Source organism: Nerophis lumbriciformis, linkage group LG12 (assembly GCF_033978685.3).
Source record: "Nerophis lumbriciformis linkage group LG12, RoL_Nlum_v2.1, whole genome shotgun sequence".
NCBI classification, from domain to species: Eukaryota; Metazoa; Chordata; class Actinopteri; order Syngnathiformes; family Syngnathidae; genus Nerophis; species Nerophis lumbriciformis.
The window spans coordinates 13673448-13697698 of NC_084559.2; the positions used below are offsets into that span (position 1 = coordinate 13673448).

General features: G+C 40.6%; 1 protein-coding gene across 1 annotated transcript in view; it reads left to right on the forward strand.

Moving 5' to 3' along the window:
• LOC133623019 (guanine nucleotide-binding protein subunit beta-like protein 1) overlaps positions 1 to 23635 on the forward strand; it is a 124623-nt gene extending 100988 nt beyond the window's left edge. Inside the window, exon 9 of the mRNA XM_061985925.2 lies at positions 22812 to 23635. Coding sequence (XP_061841909.1) covers positions 22812 to 23087 — 276 coding nt within the window. The 3' untranslated portion in view covers positions 23088 to 23635. The remainder of the gene's footprint in view (positions 1 to 22811) is intronic.
• The last annotated feature ends 616 nt before the right edge of the window (positions 23636 to 24251 follow it).

The window sequence follows — 24251 nt, forward strand, 5'->3', positions numbered from 1 at the left end:
GACATCTTATATGTAATAGAAATGTGTAGGGGGGGGTGTATGGTGTGTGGTCATTAAATATGTATTCTGATATATGTTCTTCACAGAAAATGAGCCAAAGTCAGTGAGTCTCAGTTTGAAAGATTAATTAATTGTATCATTTTTCTTTTAATGAAAAATGAAAACGGGTCCCACAGACCCGAACACCACACAAGGGTTAAGCATACCTGCCAACTACTCCGGTTTTTCCGTAATTAGTACGGTTTTCATCAACCTATTCCGGGTTACGGTTGCAGTGATAAAAAATACGTTTTTTCATTAATTAAAAAAAATATTTTTTTTTAAGTTTTATTCACGAAATCGCGTAACAACAATGACAATCGACACTGCTTCCCGTAACTTCCTATCGAGCCATTCCGAATGCCATGCGCGAGGCTATTTATAGCACCGCTGCCAAGCACGAGGCACCAGTTGCCATTGTTTCCAAACGAGCGAACGATCATGGAATCAGCCGGAGAAAAATCGCAAACGAGTCTTAAACCGAAAAGAAAACTGCAGTCATTCCGTGAAGAATATTCAAAAGCCTATCCGGGAATAATTATCCGTTCCAAAAAAGGTGAAAACTACGCAAATTGCACCTTGTGCAGACAAGACTTTTCGATCGGACACGGAGGAATTAGCGATGTAAAAGACCACGTTGGGACAAAAAAAAACATAAGTCTAATGCCGTTGCTAAATTTGGATTTTAGCCACAAAAAGGTAATGACACCAATGTTATCTATTGGAATTGTTTAGTACTGTTATACTGTTAAAAGTGTTTATACTATTTATGCTTTCAAGTCCAAGTTGAAGAAATCTTGTTAAATGTTGACAGCATAACTACCAAAATACAGAAGTATGTCCTTAATATTTTTGCAGTGCTATTTCTGTTGAAAAGTTAAAATGATTACATTAGAGATGTGATGTGCCACTTTTCAAGTGTCTGATGGCTTAAATTAATTTTCATTAATTTTTCATATTTTGAATTCTTTTGAAAGGCTTACAAAAAAACGACATTTGAATTGTAATTCCATGCTATTGACAGGACTATTAATTTTAATGAAGTTAGCTTACCATGTTTACAGTATGATAATTGTGATAGAAATGTGAATTTTAGGCACAGAATATTTTTTACAATTGAACAAGGCAGTAGATTATACAAGCTTGGACAGAAAGTTAATAATGACACCAATTTTTTTTTTTTAATGGAATTGTTTAGTACTGTTTTACCATTTGTTTACTGTAAAGATAGCTCAAAAGGTTATGGGCACATTTTGATTAAACTTTCAGAAAATGCCCGAAAACAGAAAAGGAACAAATAGTTACATTTTGGTGGTGATCCGAATTACTGTCTGAATTCAGGACTTTATTACGATTGTGCCGTAGCTTTCCTAGTTCAAACTGTTTCAGGCTATGTCTACACTAAACCGGAAAACCCCTTAAACAAATAATGATTTAGCCTAAGACCCGTTTCAGCCACACTAAACCATCCTCCTCGGACAATTTTTCACACGGGTAAGTGCGCCCTCTATTTCTTGAATCTCCTGCTCTTAGCTTTGTATGGACTCGTTGATCGTTTACAAACTGAGTTCGGAGAGGAAGTGACGCCAGAAAGACCACGGCCCACACAGGAAGTGACATCAGAAAGAACGCGCCATAGCCAGCTTCATAACAACCCGTTCAGTAACTCGGCGGCAACCACTAAAAAGGTGGAGGCGAATCATCCAGACATGCCCGTGTTTCCCCCCTTCTCTACATGTACAGACGCCTGTGGAAATCACACATGAATACCTTAAGAGAAAGCGATTGCAGCTATTTGGGATACAACACTTCTCAGACGGCAAGAGAACTTTCCAATGTCCAGGTCAGCTGTGATTCTACTTACCGAAAAACTTTGTCCATTTGTCTAAGGACAGACAACGAGAATGCGGACTCCCATGGATGTGATTAAAAAAAGGTAGCGTGTGCTTTGTATTACCTGGCCGACGAGGGAAGACTACGGAAAACATTGAATGCATTTGGACTGGCAAAACAGACTGTATCAGTTATTGACCGCCATGTATGTCACAGACTCAACGTCTAGGTCCAGAGTATATAAAGTCACCAAAAAGGAATGGACAATGAATGTGAAGGCAAAAGAGTGAGGAGTGTCCTGACCAGATATCTAGATCCCTTGATTGACTGATGAAAAAATGTATTCATCACATTGTTTACTTTCACGTGTCCATTAAAGATTTGATTAATTTACGATGTCTCAGGTATGATTCACTACAATAGGGCCCCACAGCACACTGGATTCCAGTTAATTGAAATACCACAACACTGGATATTGTTCAGATAAGTTACATTTAATTTAAGAACTTGCACACAAAGCAACACTGGAGGTGACTATGAGGTGCGCATTTTCCGCACATGTGTACTAGGTTGCGTTGCGCCGGCGGACGGAGGGGAAGAGGGGGTCTTAACCCTTGTATAATGTTCATATTGTTGTTACTCAGCCAGCGTTTGTGGGTCTGATGGACCTGTTGCATTTTGTGGCTTTTAATGCCTCACAATCAAACACTTTTATGTTAAAATATTGAAAAGATGTTTATTGGGATAAGGTGAACATCTGTTCAGTATTTTAAGACCCACATCAGACCCACAAACGCTGGCTGACAGAGAGTAGGTACAGAGAACATCAGAGGGTCAATTGTGCGAGAAAATGAGAGCAGACAGTGTTGACAAACAATGTTGCAACCTTGTGTGGGAACCGCAGGTGCAGAAGCACAAAAGAAGAATCCCTGTGGGATGCAGAAACTGGCAGAGAAATTTTCCGTGCAACGTTCATATTGTTGTTACTCAGCCAGCGTTTGTGGGTCTGATGGACCCGTTGCATTTTGTGGTTTTTAATGCCTCACAATCAATCTTTTATGTTCAAATGCTGAACAGATGTTTATTGGGATAAGGTAAACACATGTTTATTGGGATAAGGTAAACATCTGTTCAGTATTTGAACATAAAAGTGTTTGAGTGTGAGGCATTAAAAGCCACAAAATGCAACGGGTCCATCAGACCCACAAACGCTGGCTGAGTAACAACAATATGAACGTTGCACGGAAAATTTATCTGCCAGTTTCTGCATCCTACAGGGATTCTTCTTTTGTGTTTCTGCACCTGCGGTTCCCACACAAGGTTGCAACATTGTCAACACTGTCTGCTCTCATTTTCTCGCACATTTGACCCTCTGATGCTCTGTGTACCTACACTCTGTCCTCCTCCTGTCTGGTATTTTATTGGAATGTGTGTGTGTGTGTGTGTGTGTGTGTGTGTGTGTGTGTGTGTGTGTGTGTGTGTGTGTGTGTGTGTGTGTGCGTGTGCGTGTGCGTGTGCGTGTGTGTGTGGTACACAGAACATCAATTTCCACACTTCTATTAGCCCCGGGTCCAGTGGACCCGGACATCTTATATGTAATATAAATGTGTAGGGGGGGTGTATGGTGTGTGGTCATTAAATATGTATTCTGATATATGTTCTTCACAGAAAATGAGCCGAAGTCAGTGAGTCTCAGTTTGAAAAATTAATTAATTGTATAATTTTTCTTTTAATAAAAAATGAAAACGCGTCCCACAGACCCGAACACCACACAAGGGTTAAGCATACCTGCCAACTACTCCGGTTTTCCCGTAATTAGTACGGTTTTCATCAACCTATTCCGGGTTACGGTTGCAGTGATAAAAAATAAGTTTTTTCATTAATTAAATTTTTTTTTTTTTTTTTAAAGTTTTATTCACGAAATCGCGTAACAACAATGACAATCGACACTGCTTCCCGTAACTTCCTATCGAGCCATTCCCAATGCCATGCGCGAGGCTATTTATAGCACCGCTGCCAAGCACGAGGCACCTGTTGCCCATTGTTTCCAAACGAGCGAACGATCATGGAATCAGCCGGAGAAAAATCGCAAACGAGTCTTAAACCGAAAAGAAAACTGCAGTCATTCCGTGAAGAATATTCAAAAGCCTATCCGGGAATAATTATCCGTTCCAAAAATGGTGAAAACTACGCAAATTGCACCTTGTGCAGACAAGATTTTTCGATCGAACACGGAGGAATTAGCGATGTAAAAGACCACGTTGGGACAAAAAAAACACAAGTCTAATGCCGTTGCTAAATTTGGATTTTAGCCACAAAAAGGTAATGACACCAATGTTATCTATTGGAATTGTTTAGTACTGTTATACTGTTAAAAGTGTTTATACTATTTATGCTTTCAAGTCCAAGTTGAAGAAATCTGGTTAAATGTTGACAGCATAACTACCAAAATACAGAAGTATGTCCTTAATATTTTTGCAGTGCTATTTCTGTTGAAAAGTTAAAATGATTACATTAGAGATGTGATGTGCCACTTTTCAAGTGTCTGATGGCTTAAATTAATTTTCATTAATTTTTCATATTTTGAATTCATTTGAAAGGCTTACAAAAAAACTACATTTGAATTGTAATTCCATGCTATTGACAGGACTATTAATTGTAATGAAGTTAGCTTACCATGTTTACAGTATGATAATTGTGATAGAAATGTGAATTTTAAGCACAGAATATTTTTTTACAATTGAACAAGGCAGTAGATTATACAAGCTTGGACAGAAAGTTAATAATGACACCAATTATTTTTTTTTAATGGAATTGTTTAGTACTGTTTTACCATTTGTTTACTGTAAAGATAGCTCAAAAGGTTATGGGCACATTTTGATTAAACTTTCAGAAAATGCCCGAAAACAGATAAGGAACAAATAGTTACATTTTGGTGGTGATCCGAATTACTGTCTGAATTCAGGACTTTATTACGATTGTGCCGTAGCTTTCCTAGTTCAAACTGTTTTAGGCTATGTCTACACTAAACCGGAAAACCCCTTAAACAAATAATGATTTAGCCTATGGCCCGTTTCAGCCACACTAAACCATCCTCCTCGGACAATTTTTCACACGGGTAAGTGCGCCGTCTATTTCTTGAATCTCCTGCTCTTAGCTTTGTATGGACTTGTTGATCGTTTACAAACTGAGTTCGGAGAGGAAGTGACGCCAGAAAGACCACGGCCCACACAGGAAGTGACATCAGAAAGAACGCGCCATAGCCAGCTTCATAACAACCCGTTCAGTAACTCGGCGGCAACCACTAAAAAGGTGGAGGCGAATCATCCAGACATGCCCGTGTTTCCCCCCTTCTCTACATGTACAGACGCCTGTGGAAATCACACATGAATACCTTAAGAGAAAGCGATTGCAGCTATTTGGGATACAACACTTCTCAGACGGCAAGAGAACTTTCCAATGTCCAGGTCAGCTGTGATTCTACTTACCGAAAAACTTTGTCCATTTGTCTAAGGACAGACAACGAGAATGCGGACTCCCATGGATGTGATTAAAAAAAGGTAGCGTGTGCTTTGTTTTACCTGGCCGACGAGGGAAGACTACGGAAAACATCGAATGCTTTTGGACTGGCAAAGCAGACTGTATCAGTTATTGACCGCCATGTATGTCGCGGACACAACGTCTAGGTCCAGAGTATATAAAGTCACCAAAAAGGAATGACAATGAAGGTGAAGGCAAAAGAGTTTAGTACTGTTTTACCATTTGTTTACTGTAAAAAGTGTTTATACTGTTTATACTTTCAATTAACAAATTGAAGTCTTGTGAAAGGTTGACAGGATAACTGGCATTAACTGTCAAAATAATTTCAAACTATTGAAGTTAGCTTACAGAATAAACATGTCAATCAACCCATATGATTTTTGCTGTAATATTTTTGTTTTGAAAAGTCACTGTGACTGATAGAAAAGTGATGGTTTTAGCAACATTTTAACCTGTCTGAATGCTAATAATCATTCTGCGTCGGGGGGCGGAACCCCCCACCAGGACTTTGTCCTGGACCTACCGGGGCCTGCGGCCCCTGGACCCTGGCTACTAGGTTTTTCTGATTTCAAAAGTTGGCAGGTATGGATTCTTCTTTTGTGTTTCTGCACCTGCGGTTTCCACACAAGGTTGCAACATTGTTTGTCAACACTGTCTGCTCTCATTTTCTCGCACATTTGACCCTCTGATGCTCTGCGTACCTACACTCTGTCCTCCTCCTGTCTGGTATTTTATGGGAATGTGTGTGTGTGTGTGTGTGTGTGGTACACAGAACATCAATTTCCACACTTCTATTAGCCCCGGGTCCAGTGGACCCAGACATCTTATATGTAATAGAAATGTGTAGGGGGGGTGTATGGTGTGTGGTTTTCTGATATATGTTCTTCACAGAAAATGAGCAAAAGTCAGTGAGCCTCAGTTTGAAAAATTAATTAATTGTATCATTTTTCTTTTAATGAAAAATGAAAACGGGTCCCACAGACCCGAACACCACACAAGGGTTAAGCGACCATTGTGTGTGTGGACAAGGATAAGGTTAGGTGGGCGTAGTGTAGACGGGGCCTTAGACTGAGACTCTGCGAGTGTGGATGTTAACATTTACAAGCTGTTAGCTGTTGGATGTAGATATATTTAGGCGGTCACTCAAATGTTCTGACAAAGAGTAAGAGGTTCTCAGAGGAGGGTGCCCGAGACTGAGGTTGCTGACTGGACAAAGAGAAAGCCAGATTTAACAGGAGTAGATTAGCAGCATACATCAAGCATGGTTGACAGCCAGTCTTCTCCATGGAACCCCACGGTCTCATCTTCATTTAACTGTAAACACATTATACGTCTCCAGCGTCCTCTGTGAAGATGAAGTTCTCGTCATCCATTCCTGCTGGCAATGGATTGAGGAGACGCCTGTCATAAAAAATCACAGCTCTTCTTATTGAGTAGCCTTCCTTTTTTTCCTGAATGGAACTGCTCACCTGTTTGACACATCCATCGCTTGTCAGCTGGAGCCAAGCTCTGACAGGCAAGGTGACAAAAGGCTGTAATCTCCCCCCCTGCGCGAGTGTGATCCAGGGCCAGGGTGTGTCAGAAATGCCTGTGAAAAAGCCTTCCAGCCGATAGGCTCGAGTGAGCGAGCGTTGATGGGATGTTTCAGTGGATGAGCATGAACGCCAAGACCGGAGTGAAGACGGAAGGAGAAAAGTGGAGTGAGGTTCGAGTGATCGCTGCCAACTGGACGCGCTTTAGATTGTCTCTTATGTACATGAGATGTTGCAAAGAGATCATAAAGTGTGTGTTTATGTTGGACCTGTTATTGCCTAAGGAATGGATCCGGAGCATGTCTGCTAAGCGGAACTGGTAGCTCGAAGACAAGTGAGGAAGCCAACATTTATGCTTGGAAGACAGAGGGAGATTTCAAAACAACGATTCGATCCAAAGTTTCCACCAGTGAGGAAATTGGCAGACCGTAAAAGCAAAAGGAAAGTGAATTACAACACTGCAATAAGTCAGTGTTCAAAAACAAGAAGAAAAAAAAATTAGGGGTATTTTATTTGAATTAAGCAAAATTATCTCTCAATAGAACAAGAAAATTTAGCTTGTCAAGACTTTCCGAAACAAGTAAAATTAAAGCTGCAAGCAGCATTGGTCGGGCCCGCGTATTTGGCAGGTGCTAGTCCTAAATGTCCCAATACTTTTGTCCAGTGATAGTCATAAGTGTCCCAATACTTTTGTCTACTTTTAGTCCGAATTCTCCCAATACTTTTGTCTAGTGTACCTACCTTGTCTGCATTGTGTGGGCACGCTGGTGCTTCCTGCTTTTAAGCAGCCTTCTTGAAAAAACAGCAGCATCAGCGCAGCGGCTCTTTGAAGGGTCATAAAATCAAAACCGGAGCCGGTATTAAAACTCTTTCGATAACTTTTAATCAAAAGGGTTCAATCTCTCTCCTGTGTTAGTTTGAAGCCGAAACAACAAACGCTCAGAGGAGATAATGTTTGAAGAAAGGTGACCGGTTTTTACAAACATTTTGTTTTGAAGGGGAAATTGCAAACTTCCTGTTGATTTTTGCTGAGGGTTGTCAATCTATGAAATGTAGGTCTAAGTGAGACCTACATAGAGGTTTTTGTTTCATGTCTCTCCGACTTTCCCAGTGGGAGTTACAGGCAGTTTTGTCATTTTTTTCTTCCGAGGAGCAGTTTTTTCTGTGTTTTATTCAAAAATTGCGGTAGAGCGCATTTTTGAGATTTGGGGTTAGGTTTTTTATTAGATTGCAATTTCTGCTAGTCCTGATGTGTGCGTTCAGTTTGGTGAGTTTTGAAGCATGTTAAGGGGTTCAAATTACAGCTCAAAGAGGCAAAAGTGACTGTTTTTAGTACTTTTTTGTCTTGAAGGGGGAATTGCCAACCTCCTGTTGATTTTTGCCCGAGGATATACAATTATGAAAACTAGGTCTAAGTTAGACCTATATAGAGGTTTTTGTTTCATGTCTCTCCGACCTTCGTAGTGGGAGTTACGGGCAGTCTAGTTTTTTTTTTTTCTAGGCGGCGCTAGAGCGCAATTTTGAGTTTTGGGGTTTGGTTTTTTGATAAAAAGTTTTGCCGTATATTACTGATGTGTGTGTAAAATTTGGTGAGTTTTGCAGCATGCTAAGGGGGTCAAATTACAGCGCAAAGTTGCGGAAGAATAATAATAATAAAACCTTAGAAATTCAATAGGTCCTTATGTCCCATTGCATAAGGACTCCCTTTGGGAGTCCTTATGCAATGGGCCATGCGGGCCCTAATTAACGAACCGCAATGGACCCAAAAATACTTAAAGGGGAACATTATCACCAGACCTATGTAAGCGTCAATATATACCTTGATGTTGCAGAAAAAAGACCATATATTTTTTTAACCGATTTCCGAACTCTAAATGGGTGAATTTTGGCGAATTAAACGCCTTTCTATTATTCGCTCTCGGAGCGATGACGTCACAACGGATTGTAGAGGACATTTTGGGACAGCATGGTGGCCAGCTATTAAGCCGTCTGTTTTCGTCGCAAAATTCCACAGTATTCTGGACATCTGTGTTGGTGAATCTTTTGCAATTTGTTCAATGAACAATGGAGACTGCAAAGAAGAAAGCTGTAGGTGGGAAGCGGTGTATTGCGGCCGACTGCGGCAACACAAACACGGCCGGTGTTTCATTGTTTACATTCCCGGAAGATGACAGTCAAGCTTTACCATTGGCCTGTGGAGAACTGGGACAACAGAGACTCTTACCAGGACTTTGAGTTGGATGCGCAGACGCGGTACCGTGAGTACGCATGCAGCTGCGGCTTCCAAACATTCGATCGCTTGCCCGTACGTGCGTGCCGCTATGTGCATGTCACGTACGTAACTTTGGAGACTTTGGGGAAATATATGTGCTGTATGAACTTTGGGGAGGTGAACGGTACTTTGGGCTGTGGGATTGAGTGTGTTGTGCAGGTGTTTGAGTTGTATTGGCGGGTTATATGGACGGGAGGGGGGAGGTGTTTGTTATGCGGGATTAATTTGTGGCATATTAAATATAAGCCTGGTTGTGTTGTGGCTAATAGAGTATAAATATGTCTTGTGTTTATTTACTGTTTTAGTCATTCCCAGCTGAATATCAGGTCCCACCCGCCTCTCACAGCATCTTCCCTATCTGAATCGCTCCCACTGCCCTCTAGTCCTTCACTCTCACTTTCCTCATCCACAAATCTTTCATCCTCGCTCAAATTAATGGGGAAATCGTCGCTTTCTCGGTCCGAATCGCTCTCGCTGCTGGTGGCCATGATTGTAAACAATGTGCGGATGTGAGGAGCTCCACAACCGTCTGCTACTTCCGGTACAGGCAAGGCTTTTTTATCAGCGACCAAAAGTTGCGAACTTTATCGTCGATGTTCTCTACTAAATCCTTTCAGCAAAAATATGGCAATATCGCGAAATGATCAAGTATGACACATAGAATGGACCTGTTATCCCCGTTTGAATAAGAAAATCGCATTTCAGTAGGCCTTTAACTACTGGTGTTGATTCAAGAGCGATATATGTTTCTAAGACACTGGTTTTTAAAGTTGTTTTTAAATGTGTGAATGGAACTGGAACATGTTAAGGAATCATCCAAGCTGTTCCAGAAACACATCTACTTTTTAAGCTTGTTCTTATGTTTGCTTTCTGAAAGACAGCCGAACCTCTGAGGTCATAGGGACTCTCCATGGCTCCCTAACCCTAACCCAAACCCTACATCTTCTTCTTTTAGGGAGTTGTAACAAAAAGCTGAATTCACTGACAGTCCCATTATAATGTATTTTTGTAAAATGTACAGCAAAATGTGTCATTCAACCCATCCTCTTGAGAAACAGTGTGTAGCCATTGTAAGGCATACATAGTTCAGAACTCTGTGGTTACTGGATAACCCACTCTACCTCTTAAAGGGGAACATTATCACCAGACCTATGTAAGCGTCAATATATACCTTGATGTTGCAGAAAAAAGACCATATATTTTTTTCACCGATTTCCGAACTCTAAATGGGTGAATTTTGGCGAACTAAACGCCTTTCTAATATTCGCTCTCGGAGCGATGACGTCACAACGTGGCGTCACATCGGGAAGCAATCCGCCATTTTCTCACACACCGAGTCAAATCAGCTCTGTTATTTTCCGTTTTTTCGACTGTTTTCCGTACCTTGGAGACATCATGCCTCGTCGGTGTGTCGTCGGAGGGTGTAACAACACGAACGGGGACGGATTCAAGTTGCACCAGTGGCCCAAAGATGCGAAAGTGGCAAGAAATTGGACGTTTTTTATCCGCACACTTTACCGACGAAAGCTATGCTACGACAGAGATGGCTAGAATGTGTGGATATCCTGCGACACTCAAAGCAGATGCATTTCCAACCATAAAGTCAAAGAAATCTGCCGCCAGACCCCCATTGAATCTGCCGGAGTGTGTGAGCAATTCAGGGACAAAGGACCTCGGTAGCACGGCAAGCAATGGCGGCAGTTTGTTCCCGCAGACGAGCGAGCTATCGACCCTAGCTTCCCTGGCCTGCTGACATCAACTCCAAAACTGGACAGATCAGCTTTCAGGAAAAGAGAGCGGATGAGGGTATGTCTACAGAATATATTAATTGATGAAAACTGGGCTGTCTGCACTCTCAAAGTGCATGTTGTTGCCAAATGTATTTCATATGCTGTAAACCTAGTTCATAGTTGTTAGTTTCCTTTAATGCCAAACAAACACATACCAATCGTTGGTTAGAAGGCGATCGCCGAATTCGTCCTCGCTTTCTCCCGTGTCGCTGGCTGTCGTGTCGTTTTCGTCGGTTTCGCTTGCCTACGGTTCAAACCGATATGGCTCAATAGCTTCAGTTTCTTCTTCAATTTCGTATTTCGCTACCTGCCTCCACACTACAACCATCCGTTTCAATACATGCGTAATCTGTTGAATCGCTTAAGCCGCTGAAATCCGAGTCTGAATCCGAGCTAATGTCGCTATAGCTTGCTGTTCTTTCCGCCATGTTTGTTTGTGTTGGCTTCACTATGTGACGTCACAGGAAAATGGACGGGTGTATATAACGATGGTTAAAATCAGGCACTTTGAAGCTTTTTTTTAGGGATATTGCGTGATGGGTAAAATTTTGAAAAAAACTTCGAAAAATAAAATAAGCCACTGGGAACTGATTTTTAATGGTTTTAACCCTTCTGAAATTGTGATAATGTTCCCCTTTAAAATAAGTGTATTCTCACTAATAAGTGCACTTTTCTTGGTCGAAAAAAAAAGAGACCTTTTTGCTCAATATGTTGAAAAATATTCTTAAATGAAGTAAATGCTAGTGCCATTATCTTGACATAATGATATTATATTTCTTGAAACCAGCAAACTTATACTAAAAACTAATTTATTTTTCTTAATGGAAAGGCAACAAGGCAAGCGCTTGTTACTCTCGGGGTCTCCTAGCCGCTCAGGCAAATCATATTGTCTAAAAATGCATTTTTCCATGGATAACATGACATCATCGCGCCAAGTGCGTGCTCTTTCAGTCAATTAGTGCCATATATATATATATACATTTTTTTTAATTGTAATTTTGAAGAATTTATCTGAATGTGCATGAACTATTTCTGTTCAAAATTGTTATAAATGTTAAATGTTTAAATATTAACTGTCAGTTTACTGTACTGTGCCAACTGTACTACTATATGAGTACCTATTTTCTATTGCTTCATTGAAAATAAAAGAGCAAAGTCCATTTGGCTGTCATCTGTTTTAATTATGAGACACAATTGTGTCAAAATCATGATTTTTTTTTTCATGCTTGAAATAAGAAATGATTACTTTAAAAAAGTAGTTTTATACTTGTGAGTGTTGATGACACAGCTTTGCAACACTTGATATTCTAGTTTCAAGCATGTTTTACTCAATATAGGTCATCAAATCTCAGCAACAAGCTGTAATATCTTACTGAGATCATTTAGGACCAAAACACTTAAAACAAGTAAAACACTCTAACATAAAATCTGTGAGAAGAATTATCTTATCAGACAGAAAATAAACAAATATCACCCTTATTTGAGATATTTAATCTTACTTAGATTTCAGTTTAAAGACATTAATTGGGAAAGAGTTACCTCCAACTTTAATCATGCAAAAAAGTCATTAATAAATATTAATAATCAATAAATACTAATATAATAAAACGTTACAAGACCTGTGACTAGGACACAGATATAAACAGATATAGTGATTATGTCATGAAGCCAATTAATCACTGCCATTTACCGAGGCTAGGCAACACAAACAATGGTAGCGAGAGATTATTAGGTGGTCTGATGACAGAGGTCCAGAAGTGAGGTTGGATTTCTGCTGAACCAGGCCAGTAAACTCTGGAGTCTCAATCATCAAACATAAAACATTACGGCATGAAGGCCAAGCGCAAATCTCTCTGCGTCCCAATATTTGGTTTGGAGTTAAGGGGGCCTACCCTGGAAGCACGACGGGGCTTGAGTTACCGGCGTCCCGAGTTTGCGAGCGAGAGAGAAACCATCTTGGTGAAATGCTTGTTTGCAGAGGTGTTGTTGCTTTAAGCGCCTCTGATGAATTACATTTGCACTGAAAGGTCTGGTCAGCAAGAGAGGAGACCTGATTAATACGCATTTTGTAACGTCAGCCTGCTAAAGATTAGCCACACTTATTTTCCTCTGTGAACAGTCCAGCAGACTACGGGACAAGCGTTCTGACACCTTATAATAAATGATGCCCTGATCACAATCCTAAGGGCCCGGAGAGGTGGGCATTCCTTGGGAGCAAAACGTGCTCTTCTTGCGAGCAGGGGATCTCAGCTGGATCCCTCCATGGGGCAAACACATCTGGATCAGGGGGATAAAATCAAACTGGACAGCGTAAAATTGACTTCATGGGTTGTGTCCAAGAAGACTAATGGCCTTGTATAGAAAGATAAGTTGCCGAATGTATCTGCTTCTGTTCCAAGCTGGAACTCTGACCAAGCTGCACGTGGAAGATATATTATTATTAGCCTTTATTTAACCAGGTAAAATCCCATTGAGATCAAAGATCTCTTTTCCAAGGGAGACCTGGCCAAGAGGGCAGCAGCAAGGTTACATTAAAAACAGTAAACAAATACATAAAACATCACATTTACAACATTAAAACTTGCTCACATGACACATGTGCATACAGACAAGGTAGACTGCAATCCTTTCACAGAAGCTTTAAACTCATTCAACGTAACTAGGGTTTGAAGTTTAATGTTCGATTGTAGGTTATTCCAAGCCCTCGGTGCTGAAAACCTAAATGCTTTCTTGCCCAGTTCAGTTCTTACTTTGGGGACGACAAATTGCAGAACATTCATTGAACGAAGATTGTGACTTCCTTGTTTCTTTGTTAAAAGACAAGACAGATAAGATGGAGTGATACCCAGAATGGTTTTGTAGATGAAAACATACCAATGATTGAGGCGTCGAGCACATAAAGATGTCCAGTTAACCATTGAGTATAACACACAATGGTGAGTAAGTTGGTGATGAATCTCAGTGCCCCGTGGTACACACTATCCAGCTTGTGGAGACAAGCAGCAGTAGCATTCATGTACAACACATCTCCATAGTCAATAACAGGTAAAAAGGTTGTTTCCACCAATTTCTGTTTCACAGTAAAAGAAAAGCAAGACTTGTTTCTATAATAAAATCCCAGTAAAAGTTTCAGTTTTTTTTACAACATACTGAAGGTGCTCCTTAAAACTCAAGTGGTCATCAATTAAAAATCCTAAATATTTAAAAGCAGATACTAACATAATTTGTTGCCCATTTCTTGTTAAAATGTTCTCACACAGTGATGATCTTACAGTTTTTGATGTGGTAAAGAGCATACACTTTGTTTTCTCTGCATTTAAAACCAGTTGAAGATAGCAAAGTTGTTCTTGTACTCTGTCAAATGCATGTTGTAGATATTTAAAAGCCTCAGCAAGAGTGGGTGCTGTGCAGTATATGACAGTATCATCAGCATAGAAATGGAAAGTTGAGTTCGGAATATTCTGTCCAAGATTATTTATGTAAATAGTGAATAATAAGGGGCGCAACACAGAACCTTGAGGGACACCCTTTTTCACTTGCAGTACGTCCGATGAGGAACCTTCTATCTGAACAGCCTGAGTTCTACTTGTGAGGTAATTTGCAAACCATCCAACTGCTTGCTGAGAAAAACCAATAGCTGAAAGACGTTTGATTAAAATGACCTGATCAACAGTATCAAATGCCTTTGAAAAGTCAATAAAGAGGGACAGACAGCACTGCTTCTTGTCAAGAGCTTCAGTTACATCATTTATAAACTTCATAGCAGCAGTAACAGTACTGTGATTTCTACGAAAACCTGACTGAAATGGTGACAGAATAAAATTGGTGTCCAAAAAGTCTTTTATCTGTTCACTGATAAGGGATTCAAGCACTTTTGCCAGAACAGAGAGTTTAGAGATCGGTCTGTAATTATTTAGATTACTAGGGTCACCTCCTTTTAATAGGGGGATTACAAGGGCAGATTTCCAATCCAAAGGGATTTCATTTGAAATTAGAGTAAGGTTAAAATATAAGGCAGGTACAAGTGGATATAGAACATGGGTCGGCAACCCGCGGCTCCGGAGCCGCATGCGGCTCTTTGATCACTCTGATGCGGCTCAGCAGCTCACTTTCTGAACCCCCCAATTTTCTGTGAGACTTCCGGATTTCAGTGCCTCTCGCAGAAATCTCCCGGAATTAATAGTCACCGATTTTCACCCTTACGGCTATAATAAGGGCGTGCCATGATGGTACAACATTTGGCGCCCTCTACAATCTGCATCAATAGCGTGTCAGCCCAACACTTGTTAAACAATACACATCTTCTGCTTGCACATATACGTGACAGCAAGGCATACTTGGTCAACAGCCACACAGGTTACACTGACGGTGGCCATATAAAACAACTTTAACACTCTTACTAATAATGCGCCACACTTTGAACCAAAACCAAACAAGAATGACAAACAAATTTCGGGAGAACATCTGCACCTTAACACAACATAAACACAACATAACAAATACCCAGAATCCCATGCAGCCCGGACTCTTCCGGGCTACATTATACACCCCTGCTACCACCAAACCCCGCCCCCCCACCCAAACCCTGCTCCCTCACACATCAACCCCCCCCCCCACCTGTGCGCCGGTTGAGGTGGGCGGGGGTGTATAATGTAGCCCGGAAGAGTTAGGGCTGCATGGGATTCTGGGTATTTGTTCTGTTGTGTTTATGTTGTGTTAAGGTGCAGATGTTCTCCCGAAATGTGTTTGTCATTCTTGTTTGGTGTGGGTTCACCATACTTGCCAACCTTGAGACCTCCAATTTTGGGAGGTGGGGGGTGGGTGCGGGGGGCGTGGTTGGGGCGGGGGCGTGGTTAAGAGGGGAGGAGTATATTTACAGCTAGAATTCACCAAGTCAAGTATTTCATATATATATATATATATATATATATATATATATATATATATATATATATATAAAAGAAATACTTGAATTTCAGTGTTCATTTATTTACACATATACACACACATAACACTCATCTACTCATTGTAGATGAGTCACTATCTTTCTAACCATGCTGAACACCCTCTCTGATGATGCATTGATGTGTGGCACGCACAAAAGTGCTTTCATCAAATGCACTAGATGGCAGTATTGTCCTGTTTAAGAGTGTCACAACATTGCTGTTTACAGCAGACGGACTGCTTTACTGTAGACGTTCTTTATATTGTGGGAAAGCGGACTCAGGTCCGCATGGAGCTGGAGGGGGCGTGGCCTCCAGCTCCGCCTGAATTTCGGGAGATTTTCGGGAGAAAATTTGTCCCGGGAGGTTTTCGGGAGAGGCGCTGAATTTCGGGAGTCTCCCGGAACATCCGGGAGGGTTGGCAAGTATGGTGTGACGCATTATTAGTAAGAGTGTTAAAGTTTTTTATACCGCCACCGTCAGTGTAACCTGTGTGGTTGTTGACCAAGTATGCATTGCGGTCACCTGCGTGTTATTGCGGAAGCCCCATTCAACGTGTGGCCAATCAGGCACGCTGGTTGTAGTGGGCGCTAAATGCTGTACCATCACGGCACGCACGACGCCGACAAGCGTCATTAATTTAAAACCCCGCGTGTCGCACCAGCTTTCGAATTCCATATAAAAGGAGTGGGCAGCGTGTCTAAGACCCTTGGTTTATACATAGCACAAAGCAAAAAAAAAACAACTTTGTATGCAGTATTATTAGGGCCCGCATGGCCCATTGCATAAGGACTCCCAAAGGGAGTCCTTATGCAATGGGACATAAGGACCTATTGAATTTGTAAGGTTTTATTCTTTATTCTTTATTCTTCCGCCGCCACATTAAACTGTAATTTGACCCACTTAACATGCTTCAAAACTCACCATATTTGACCCACACATCGGGACCTGCGAAAATTGCCTTTTTAAAAAAAAAAACGAACCACAAAACTCAAAATTGAGCTCTAGCGCCCCCTAGGAAAAAAAAAAACTAGACTGCCTGTAACTCCCACTAGGAAGGTCGGAGAGACATGAAACAAAAACCTCTATGTAGGTCTGACTTAGACCTACATTTCATAATAGTACATTGTCGGGCTAAAATCAACAGGATTTCAAGACAAAAAAGTACTAAAAACAGTCACTTTTGCCTCTTTGAGCTGTAATTTGACCCCCTTAACATGCTTCAAAACTCACCAAACTGAACACACACATCAGGACTGGCAAATATTGCGATCTAATAAAAAAACCTAACCCCAAATTTAAAAATTGCGCTCTTGAGCAATTTTTGAATAAAACGAAGAAAAAACTGCTCCTCGGAAGAAAAAACTGACAAAACTGCCTGTAACTCCCACCGGGAAGGTCGGAGAGACATGAAACAAAAACCTCTCCGTAGGTCTCACTTAGACCTACATTTCATGAATTGACAACCCCCAGCAAAAATCAACAGGAAGTTTGCTATTCCCCCTTCAAAACAAATTTTTTGTAAAAACCAGTCACCTTTCTTCAAAATCTATCTCCTCTGAGCGCGTTTGTCGTTTCGGCTTCAAACTAACACAGGAGAGAGATTAAACCCTTGTGATTAAAAGTATAGATGGGCGTTTTAATAACTGCTCCGGTTTTGATTTTATGACCCTTCAAAGACCCGCTGCGCTGCTGTTTTTTTAAGATGGCTGCTTAAAAGCAGGAAGCACCAGCGTGCCCACACAATGCAGACAAGGTAGGTACACTAGACAAAAGTATTGGGACAATTCTGACTAAAAGTAGACTAAAGTATTGGGACACTTAGGACTACCACTGGACACAAGTATTGGGACACTTACACTGGACAAAAGTATTGGGACACTTACACTGGACAAAAGTATTGGGACACTTGGGACTAAAACTTGACAAAAGTATTGGGACACTTAGGACTAGCACCTGCCAAATACGCGGGCCCGACCAATGCTGCTTGCAGCTTTAATTTCATTTAAAATTACAAAAAATTTTCGCGGCTCCCATTGTTTTCTATAATTTGTGAAACTGGTCAAAATGGCTCTTTGACTGGTAAAGGTTGCCGACCCTTGATATAGAAGAATTCAAGTGAACTAAGGCGAGCAGATAGGAATGTCATTGATCAAAACCCAAAACTTAAGTGTGATTTCACTTTTTTTGGCGGGGGCTGATATTAATCAAACTATCATCACTGGTACCGGCAGTGTCAGTGTGGGACTGCTTAGACCAAACACGCCAAGGCACATTGATGCAAAGAAACCTCGGGGGTGACAGACTTGTTTGGAGCTTTGTTATTACCTCAAGAAGTCTGGTATGCCACGACCTCTTTTCCATCTGGTTTGAATTACAGGCCTGATAATGATGGGTTAAAGTGTCTTGTTTATGTTTGTTTTCAATCCCCACATTTGTGTCAGGAAAGGGCATTTGTTGTATTAAAGGGTCAATTGTAAGCAGTAAATACTAATGCTTACTGAATTAGGGGCCCCTGCCCAATTGGTTTGACTTTTTACTAGGGGAAAAAGGAGAGTTGTACACTGCAAAAACTGAAATCTAAGTACAAACCCCGTTTCCATATGAGTTGGGAAATTGTGTTAGATGTAAATATAAACGCAATACAATCCTTTTCAACCCATATTCAATTGAATGCACTACAAAGACAAGATATTTGATGTTCAAACTCAGAAACTTTATTTTTTTTTTAGCAAATAATAATTAACTTAGAATTTCATGGCTGCAACACGTGCCAAAGTAGCTGGGAACGGGCATGTTCACCACTGTGTTACATGGCCTTTCCTTTTAACAACACTCAGTAAACGTTTGGGAACTGAGGAGACACATTTTTTGAAGCTTCTCAGGTGGAATTCTTTCCCATTCTTGCTTGATGTACAGCTTAAGTTGTTCAACAGTCCGGGGGTCTCCGTTGTGCTATTTTAGGCTTCATAATGCGCCACACATTTTCAATGGGAGACAGGTCTGGACTATAGGCAGGCCAGTCTAGTACCCGCACTCTTTTACTATGAAGCCACGTTGATGTAACACGTTGCTTGGCATTGTCTTGCTGAAATAAGCAGGGGCGTCCATGGTAACATTGCTGGGATGGCAACATATGTTGTTCCAAAACCTGTATGTACCTTTCAGCATTAATGGCGCCTTCACAGATGTGTAAGTTACCCATGTCTTGGGCACTAATACACCCCCATACCATCACAGACGCTACCTTTTCAACTTTGCGCCTATAACAATCCGGATGGTTTTTTTCTTCTTTGGTCCGGAGGACACGACATCCACAGTTTCCAAAAACAATTTGAAATGTGGACTCGTCAGACCACAGAACACTTTTCCACTTTGTATCAGTCCATCTTAGATGAGCTCGGGCCCAGCGAAGCCGACGGCGTTTCTGGGTGTTGTTGATAAACGTTTTTTGCCTTGCATAGGAGAGTTTTAACTTGCACTTACAGATGTAGCGACCAACTGTAGTTACTGACAGTGGGTTTCTGAAGTGTTCCTGAGCCCATGTGGTGATATCCTTTACACACTGATGTCGCTTGTTGATGCAGTACAGCTTGAGGGATCGAAGGTCACGGGCTTAGCTGCTTACGTGCAGTGATTTCTCCAGATTCTCTGAACCCTTTGATGATATTACGGAGTGTAGATGGTGAAATCCCTAAATTTCTTATAGCTGCATGGTTGAGAAAGGTTTTTCTTAAACTGTTCAACAATTTGCTCACGCATTTGTTGACAAAGTGGTGACCCTCGCCCCATCCTTGTTTGTGAATGACTGAGCATTTCATGGAATCTACTTTTATACCCAATCATGGCACCCACCTGTTCCCAATTAGCCTGCACACCTGTGGGATGTTCCAAATAAGTGTTTGATGAGCATTCCTCAACTTTATCAGTATTTATTGCCACCTTTCCCAACTTCTTTGTCACGTGTTGCTGGCATCAAATTCTAAAGTTAATGATTATTTGCCAAAAAAAAAATGTTTATCAGTTTGAACATCAAATATGTTGTCTTTGTAGCATATTCAACTGAATATGGGTTGAAAATGATTTGCAAATCATTGTATTCCGTTTATATTTACATCTAACACAATTTCCCAACTCATATGGAAACGGGGTTTGTAAGATGAAATATGTCAAATAAGGGTGATATTTGCTTATTTTCTGTCTGATAAGATAATTATTCTCACTAATTATGTCAAGATAATGGCACTAGCATTTACTTCATTTAAGAATATTTTTCAACATATTGAGCAAAAAGTTCTCTTTCTTTTTTTCTACCAAGAAAAGTGCACTTGTTATTAGTGAGAATATACTTATTTTAAGCTATTTTTGGGTTCATTGAGGTTAGCTCATTTTACTTGTTTTGGAAAGTCTTGACAAGCCGAATTTTCCTGTTCTATTGGCAGATAATTTTACTTAGTTCAAATAAAATACCCCTCATTTTTGTATTTTTTTTCTTGTTTTTGAACACTGACTTTTTGCAGTGCACCAGCCACAGTACAGAAAATGTAAAAGGCCCGCAGAGGATCTAAATCAGTGGTTCTCCCAACTTTTTTCTAAGTACCAGCGCAGGAAACACTTGTCTTTTCAAGTACCACAAACATTGAAATATTTTTTTTTTAAGTAAGTAAGTAAATGTTATTTATAAAGCGCTTTTCACAGATACAAATCACAAAGTGAAGTAAAACAACAATTCAATTAAAACAAATTGGATACAAAGTGGATTAAAAATGATAGTTAAAAGCTTTAATTAAAAAGAGAAGTTTTCAAATGTTTCTTAAAAGTGTCAACACAGTCAAGATCACGGAGGGACTGGTGCAAATTGTTCCAGAGTCTGCACTGCAAAAAAGTCAGTGTTCAAAAACAAGAAAAAAAAATACAAAAATTAGCGGTATTTTATTTGAACTAAGCAACATTATCTGCCAATAAACTTATAAACTGGTGCGTCTTTATATATGAAAAAAGATTTAAAAAAAATAGACCATTCATCGGCAGAGCTCCTTATAATCCGGTGCGCCTTATATATGAAAAAATATATATATATATTTTTTTTAAATAGACCATTCATCGGCAGTGTGCCTTATAAACCTGTGCTCCTTATATTTGAAAAAAGATCAAAATTAGACCATTCATCGGCAGTGCGTCTTATAATCCAGTGCGCTTTATATATGAAAAAAGATCAAAAATAGACCAGTCGTCGGCAGTCCGCCTTATAATCCGGTGTGCCTTATATATGAAAAAGATCAAAATTAGACCATTCATCGGCAGTGCACCTTATATATGAAATACGCTTTTTTAATTTTTTTTAAATAGACCATTCATCGGCAGTGCGCTTTATAAACCGGTGCGCCTTATATATGAAAAAATATCAACATTTGACCATTCATCGGCAGTGCGCCTTATAATCCGGTGCGCCTTATATATGAAAAAAGATCAAAAATAGACCAGTCGTCGGCAGTCCGCCTTATAATCCGGTGCGCCTTATATATGAAAAAGATCAAAATTTGGCCATTCATCGGCAGTGCACTTTATAATCCGGTGCGCCTTATATATGAAAAAAGATCAAAATTAGACCATTCATCGGCAGTGCACCTTATATATGAAATACGCTTTTTTAATTTTTTTTAAATAGACCATTCATCGGCAGTGCGCTTTATAAACCGGTGCGCCTTATATATGAAAAAATATCAACATTTGACCATTCATCGGCAGTGCGCCTTATAATCCGGTGCGCTTTATATATGAAAAAAGACCAAAAATAGACCAGTCGTCGGCAGTCCGCCTTATAATCCGGTGCGCCTTATATATGAAAAAGATCAAAATTTGACCATTCATCGGCAGTGCACTTTATAATCCGGTGCGCCTTATATATGAAAAAAGATCAAAATTAGACCATTCATCGGCAGTGCACCTTATATATGAAATACGCTTTTTTTTCTTTTTTTTTTAAATAGACCATTCATCGGCAGTGCGCTTTAGAAACCGGTGCGCCTTATATATGAAAAAATATCAACATTTGACCATTCACCGGCAGTGCACCTTATAATCCGGTGCGCCTTATATATGAAAAAAGATCAAAATTTGACCATTCAACGGCAGTGCGCCTTATAATTTGGTGCCCCTTATATATGAAAAAAGATCAAAATTTGACCATTCAACGGCAGTGCGCCTTATAATTTGGTGCCCCTTATATATGAAAAAAAAAAATTTTTTAAATAGACCATTCATCGGCAGTGCACCTTATAAACCAGTGCGCCTTATATATGAAATGCGTTGTTTGTTTGTTTTTTTAAATAGACCATTCATCGGCAGTGCGCTTTATAAACCGGTGCGCCTTATATATGAAAAAACTTTTTTTTTTTTAGATAGACCATTCATCGGCAGTGTGCCTTATAAACCAGTGCGCCTTATATATGAAATGCGTTGTTTGTTTTTTTAAATGGACCATTCATCGGCAGTGCGCTTTATAAACCGGTGCGCCTTATATATGAAAAAACTTTTCTTTTTTTTAGATAGACCATTCATCGGCAGTGTGCCTTATAAACCGGTGCGCCCTGTAGTCCGGAAAATACGGTACAAGTCAGAAAAGACTAAAACCCCTTTAATTATGCAATAAGATAAGAAGAATTTTATAGTATTTTTTTTACATTTGTACATTTTATTACCTGAGGATGCAAATGGCCCTGATTTGGTAGTTTGGCCCCTAATGAAAAAAAAAAAACGTTTTCGTACTATGGCTAAAATAAAATCTGACAGGAACCCACCCCAAATATGTTTGGAGTTAGGAATCATTTCAGTGATGTTGTTGTTGATTTTGTTTGTATAGATCCAAGACCGTGTGACTCTTACCAACCCTGGCGTTTCCCAGCTGTGTGTCAGAGGAGACGGTAAACTGTTGGCGTCGGCGGGCTGGGACCATCGAGTGCGGATATTTGGCTGGAAAAAGCTGCGACCTCTGGCAGTGCTGCAGTACCACAGCGACATGGTGCTCAGTGTCGCCTTCTCTGACCACAAGGATCCCAGGCAGAGGCTTCTTGCTGCCGGGTCTAAAGACCAAAGGATCAGCCTGTGGTCAATATACAATGAAGGAGCCAACACTTAGTGACCGTCTTTATCCTGGAACACACGTTTTCTACTCTAACAATCTCCTGGAAAATGTGCTATCTCAGGTGTGATAAAGTTCCTTGAATCCCTGAAGATGAACTTTTAGAACACGGGTGTCAAACTCAAGGCCCGCGGGCTAAATCTGGACCGCTACATCATTTTTTTGTGGCTCACGAATGCTTGGAAAAAAGGTATGTCAATAAAATACTTAATTTTTTCTTTTTTTTTTCTTGGGGAGGCATAGCTCGGTTGGTAGAGTGGCCATGCCAGAAACGTGAGGGTTCCAGGTTCGATTCCCTCTGTCTAGTCCAGGGGTCGGCAACCTTTACCACTCTCTTGAATGTATGCTGATTTTCACCCAAACAACAATAATAAGGGCGTGCCGTGATGTCACTCCCTTTAGCGCCCTCTACAGCTTGAACAAACAGCTTGCCAGCCCAGTTACATGTTATATGAGGCTTCTGCAGACACACATAAGTGAATGCAAGGCATACTTGGTTAACATCCATACAGATCACACTGAGGGTGGCGATATAAACAACTTTAACACTCTTACTAATATGCGCCACACTGTGAACCCACACCAAACAAGAATGACAAACACATTTCGGGAGAACATCCGCACCGTAACACAACAGAACAAATACCCAGAATCCCATGCATCCCTAACTCTTCCGGGCTACTTTATACACCCCCGCTACCACCAAAGCCCGCCACCCCAACCCTGCCCCCCCACACATCAACGGGGTTTGGTGGTAGCAGGGTGTGTAATGTAGCCCGGAAGAGTTAGGGATGCATGGGATTCTGGGTATTTGTTCTGTTTTGTTTATGTTGTGTTACGGTGTGGATGTTCTCCCGAAATGTGTTTGTCATTCTTGTTTGGTGTGGGTTCACCGTGTGGCGCATATTAGTAAGAGTGTTATAGTTGTTTATACGGCCACCGTCAGTGTGATCTGTAAGGCTGTTGAACAAGTATGCCTTGCTGTCACTTAGTGTGTGAGAAGACACCGCATACAAAATGTGACTGCGCCGGCACGCTGTTTCTTAGGTGAAAAAGCGGACGCCCTCAATTTTGTTGTCCGGGTGAAAATCGGAGAATGTTTGCCCTGGGAGAGGCAGTGAAATCCGGAAGTCTCCCGGAAAAATCGGGAGGGTTGGCAAG